Source organism: Choristoneura fumiferana, chromosome 12 (assembly GCF_025370935.1).
Source record: "Choristoneura fumiferana chromosome 12, NRCan_CFum_1, whole genome shotgun sequence".
In the NCBI taxonomy this organism is placed as follows: Eukaryota; Metazoa; Arthropoda; class Insecta; order Lepidoptera; family Tortricidae; genus Choristoneura; species Choristoneura fumiferana.
In genome coordinates, this window is record NC_133483.1 from 13,018,869 (window position 1) to 13,024,868 (window position 6,000).

A 6,000-nucleotide genomic window follows, 5' to 3' on the forward strand; every position below is an offset into this window, starting at 1 on the left:
AAGGGACATCTTTACAGATTTTTTATTGAATTATGTATGTCCCAATTTCAGGTAGGAGATCACATTGAGAAATTAGATGGATTAAATATGGTCGGCAAAAGGCATTATGAAGTGGCTAAGACTTTAAAAGACATACCTAAAGGGACAACGTTTACTATTCGCCTTGTGGAACCATTAAAGAGCGGTTTTGGAAGCATTGGCCCGAAAACTAGTAGCGCAAGAGCAGGAAAGAAACAGAGTTACGGTTCGGGAAAAGAAACTCTTAGATTTAAAGCAAACGGTCAGGCCACTATAGAGAATGAGGTGAGTCACAATTATTGAGCAATGGATGTGGGTAATATTTAATATAATACGGGCTTCATTAAACAATGATTAACGCTTGGCGTTGTTTGCATGAAAAATTAAATGAACTCAAAACATGTATTGTGAATATTATCAATGTGTTTATACCTAATTCTGTTTCAGCATGATGACAAATCGAAAGCTGGAATTGAGAAAATTAATTCTTTATTGGAATCATTTATGGGTATCAACGATACGGAGTTGGCAACTCAAATGTGGGATCTGTCAGAGGGCAAGACAAACTCGATGCAACTTGCTGATGCCATAGATAACAGTGATTTACAAGAATTTGGGTTCACAGATGAATTCATTATTGAGCTTTGGGGAGCTATAACAGATGCTAGATCTGGAAGGCTCAGCTAGGGCGCCTTATGTTAAGAGGCATAAGAAATATTTATTGCGTATGTTTAGTAAATTTCGATCAATAATCCGCTAAGATCCATCCCATCCATTTCACATTCCAGTTCTATTTAGCTACATATAAAAAAAGAGTAAAGTATCACTGCTTCTCATAAATGAAGAGAGAAAATATTTAGATAATATTACTCTTATCATTCTCCTAAAGAACTTAAAGGATGAGGTAATGAACTTACAAAATTGAATAAATCCGTAAAAATGTTTCGTTCGACAATAACATAGGTTCTGTAATTTTATTATATTACTCGTATTAAGTCTCGTTTTATTATTTAAATGAGGAGTGTCTTTTCAAAAGGGCTTTTTTCCACTTTTAACTTTTTTTGGAAAATTGAGGAAAACATAAATCCACGGTTTCCATTTTGATATTATTACTTTATTTTCGATATTGTATTTAAGTAAGTTTTCATAAATGTTATGACACTACATAAGTACATTGCTTTATCTACCTAAATATTAATGTAAATTATCATACATTTTCAGAGTTAAGTTCTTTTGATGCGAGCTTTTTAACCGACTTCAAAAAAGGAGGAGGTTCTGTTCCGATGTTCGTATTTTTTTTGTATGTTCGCCGATTACTCAGTCAATTGTGGACCGATTTTCAAAATTATTTTTTAATCGAAAGGGTATTCTTCTGAGGTGGTCCCATTGTCACCAAGTCAAGATCTGATGATGGGATCCTAGAGAAATCGAGGGCAAACCTCAAATTGATAGGCTCACCTATGGTGATTTTGGCATTTTTAGCATTAAGATGAGCATTTACATTCAGAAAGTATCATTTAGTAACCTGGACCTGATGAAGAAGACCGTGATGACCAATGGAACTCATCAAAGCTAAGTAATGCTCGCTCGTCTATAAACGATCATGATTAATATGCCTCGATAAGCGACTAAGAAGAAGCTTTAAGTTAATGATTCTTTCGAACTGATATGATGCTGAAGCCAGAAGGTAGGCAACGGAACTTTGTTATAAAACAAAGCAACTAAGTCGTGTTTGGGCTTAATAGAATTGTTGTGAGATGTACTTTGGCTACGAATCACTAAAAAGTGAGAAATAAAGAAAAATTTTAACAAAAAAGTAAAACCGACTCCAAAAAATAACAAAAAAAATGGAACCGACTACAAAACCCTTAAAAAATATTTTTCTAGGTACGTACTAGCTCGAAGTCGGTGACTTAGCGCGACCCAACAGGAGGGATTGAATGAAACCCATAGTATGTAAAAGAGGTAGACTATTTTTGTCCACTCCTGCTGGCTCGTGCTGAGGCACCGACTTCGAGCTAGTACGTACCTAGAAAAATATTTTTTAAGGGTTTTGTAGTCGGTTCCATTTTTTTTTGTTATTTTTTTTTATGGAATTAAGCCGTTTTGTTGTGGCAAAACTATTTTGTTAGGTTTTAATTAAGCAAATTTCGAATAACTTACTATTTCTTTCTATTACCCTTCATCCAATTATAAGAATATTGCATTGCTTTGATGGCTAAAAGAGATTTTGGTGTCATAATAATAACAATTATTAATATTTGAGAGAATCGAGGCCTGTGCCCAGCAGTGGGACGTAAATAGGCCTGGGATGATGATGATGATGAATCATAATAAAAAAAATATACTATCGGCATATTCTTCCAATGAACAACACGTTTCTATTTCTAATGTTTTTTTTCCATTACTTGTTTATTTTTTAGTAGTCAGCTTCAAATTTCGAAGTCTATAAAATGAGAATCAAAGTAGATAATAAGTGTATACATACGAGTATTATACTCAGCGGCACAAAATTTGGCCCACTCTTCATACAAAATTACCTATTCTGCATCAATTTGAGGGCCAGATCTTTTGCCGCTCAGTATATAAGGAAGAATTAGGCCCTTTTGATCCGAACCTTGATATTTGAACCTTTTTTAAAAGACAATTAGGGACATTTTAGAACTTTAACCTCAAAGAACATTTGTATTTTTCTGTTTTAAGCAGAATTGCATATTTAGTTAACAAAAAGAGAAAAATGGAAAAGAAAGACACTCCTCAAATATACTTTTTGTTTCAAAAGCGAAAGACGTACCACGTTTCTTAATTTACCATTGATTTGAGAATAAAACGTATTGTCCGAAATAAATAAGTACTAGGACCAGCAGCTTTATTGTCTAACAAAATTGGGATGACAATACGGTATTTGACAACTCCTGATTTTGCCATATCTTAATATTATTATGAAAATATAAATAAAAAGATAGTGTTTAGCGAAGAGAAAATTGAAATCGGTTGAAAATTGGATTTATAGTGATTTTTTGAAAAATCTATATACCTGTCTCTTTCTAAAACGCTTTTCTCTATGCAGCAAGTATGGCGGTATGTCTTTCTCTGTCTAATCTTGAATTTCAAACCTTTATAACTTTGTTATTTGTAAAGGTATCTTAAAAATTGTTTTTCTATTCGATAACAGGCATTGTGTAGTTTTAATTTATAAAACATACAAAATAGTCAAATACTGTATTGTTTTCCCCACTTCTTTCTGTTAAACGGTATACCTACGGTAGGAGCTAATTTTTTTCATGTAATAGTGCAGAGGATTGGTTATGATGATAAGGAACTTAATAACTATATTACTCTGATTAAATTTGGAACGTCAATTTATATATAAATATACGAACGGTAACTACGTGTAACAGGAATAATTTTACTTATGTTTTTTAGCTATGCATTCAGTTAAACACAATTGAGCCTTGGCGAAGTTTAATTACTTATATTTGATATTTTTATGCAATTATTAAATTAAATAACAATAATGATTACAACCAATGGAGATTCAACGTGCTCTGGATATTTATGAATACAGATTGTCCCTACATAGTGAGTGCGTATTTGTATTTAAGGTGCTAAGGATTTTTTCAGTTTAGACATTTATAACTAAGTATACGATTTTCACCATGCAAGTTTGCGTCTGTGTAAAAAAAATAGCCAAAAGAGGTTTCCGCGCGATCACTGATAGTAACGCGAAGACAACAAACTTATTTCGTACGAAATGTACATGCTGCACAGGTTTCGTAAAAAAAAAGTTTTATTAAAAGAATGCTTATTAAAGTATATGGCTGTACTTAGAGACGTGAATTAATATTTAATCTTTTATAACGCATGCCTGTCTGCACATGAGTAGAAAAACAGTTGATTGATGTCTATCGCTAGAATGTAAATGTATATAAATATACCTAATCTAAATGTACAAAATAAATAAAAGTGCCTCAGTGTAATTAATATGTGTATTATATAATACCTACGATGTAAAATAAAGTACAAATTATTCAAAGGGACTGTTTATGTTGAGCTTGATGTTGAGAGAGAGAAATATGTCTAAAATATATGGAAAAATATGTCTCCATAAAAAAAAACTTATTAATTGGACGCTTCACTATGCAATGTCGGTGTACGGTCAAGGATTTTAATTCATTGGCCACCATGGAACCATTTCTCAGTAAACGTCATAGTGACAGCATTAATTAACAAGGAAAGTCGTAATGACTTTTCCTTTGAAAAGGTTCCATGGTGGTCCATGAATTAAATTCCTACAATAAATAAAAGTGACAATAAGTGATATTATTCATATTTTTAATACCTTGCTGATCAGTACATGCATACATAAATAATACCTACCGTAAAGCGAGGCTACTTTGCACCGATTTTTGCTCCAAATTTCGTAAACTTTGTTTTATTTTTAAAATTATTATGCTGTGGTATATTCGTATATGTATTTATGTAAATTAAATAAATTTATTGGGAAGTGTATCGGGTACCGGGACTTCGACCTGCAAGACATTTAAACAAAATACAGAACTGGAGCATAGTTACACAGTGGGGGGCAAAGTAGCCTCGTTTTACGGTAATGACAAGAAAAAGGAAAATTTTACATGTTTCAAAAATATCTACTAAGTATGCTAAGAATTTTTTCTATGCCATACGAGTACACTTAATACGTTGCTCAATTTGACCAACATTTGGCTAAAATTTTTGACACATTAAGTAGTTCAGTATTACACATATATGAATAAATATTGAATACAAACACACTTGACTTTAATTAAACAACAATTGATAATTACCTTACCTATGTATTTGACTTAATTCTTTATATGATTTGAACCTCTTGGCCAAACTTAAGGTAAGGTGGGTCTACGCTAGACGAACCGAGCACGAGCGAAGCACGAGCCGAGCCGTTCCCGGCTTCGTCGTTCGCGGCGTCAAGTGTGGACACGTCCACGAGCGCACTGCGAGCGCGAAGCAAATCCCTTTGTGTTCGTCAAAAAACCGACAACTGGCGGAACGCAGCCGAGCACGAACGAAACGCTCGCAGCGCGCTCTTTCGAGGCTTGTAAGTCGGTCCACATTATGGTCGACGCCATAATTCGTGAGACTAAATTGACAATTCATTGTGCTCAAATGTTGCCACAGTCAGGGTAGCGCTGTTCGTGTCGATATAATAAAACATTACGGCATTGGCTTCTAGTGATATTCGTCCATTATTTAAGGTGACAATATCAAATTAGTTTAATAATTTACTTTGCAATGTAAGATATCATTGTAAGAAGTGCAAATACAAACCAACTACAATTATTTCATTTATTGTTTTGATTGGCCTCACCTTAAATCCACTTTATTTATTTTATATGCGCAAGTGCGCAGTGCGCTAACTGAAGTAATAGTTTCATCACTATCTTCAGATGAGACGCCAATTTGTCACCGGTAATGTGTCGCGATTGACAAGGGCAGGGAGACTTGGACTACTACGAAATTCTAAAAATCGAAGTTTGTATCGTACCGCCTCTCTCACTCTCGTGTTAAATAATATTAACGTCAGCAGGACGGCAAGATACGAAGTTCGAATTTTATACACTTCGTAGTATTATAGGGCCAGGAGCGGTGCGGGGCATTAGTTGATTTTTCACTTTAAATCGTAAGCCTATGAAACGATTCACGGATCGGATCGCATGCTCTTGAATCGATCTTAATTTATAAACGTAATAAATACTACTTATAAAAAATAATATCTACCAGTTTTTCTTCCCTTATCCAAAGTACTTCCGAATTCCCACCCTAATACTTAAGAACCTTACAAAAACAAGTAGGTATTTAGTAGTTCATCTATTCTAAAGATATCGTTTTTCTCCATGAAAGTGACAATTGCAACAACAATATTCCCGAAATTGTACAAAAAATGCCACTTAGCACACCATTTAGTCGAATCGACACTGAATATCG

The 6,000-nt window shown here is 33.9% G+C and overlaps 1 protein-coding gene across 1 annotated transcript in view; it reads left to right on the forward strand.

Annotated features, from left to right (window-relative positions):
* kermit (PDZ domain-containing protein GIPC-like protein kermit) overlaps positions 1–5,360 on the forward strand; it is a 28,453-nt gene extending 23,093 nt beyond the window's left edge. Inside the window, exons 3-4 of the mRNA XM_074095407.1 lie at positions 52–303; positions 466–5,360. Coding sequence (XP_073951508.1) covers positions 52–303; positions 466–705 — 492 coding nt within the window. The 3' untranslated portion in view covers positions 706–5,360. The remainder of the gene's footprint in view (positions 1–51; positions 304–465) is intronic.
* The last annotated feature ends 640 nt before the right edge of the window (positions 5,361–6,000 follow it).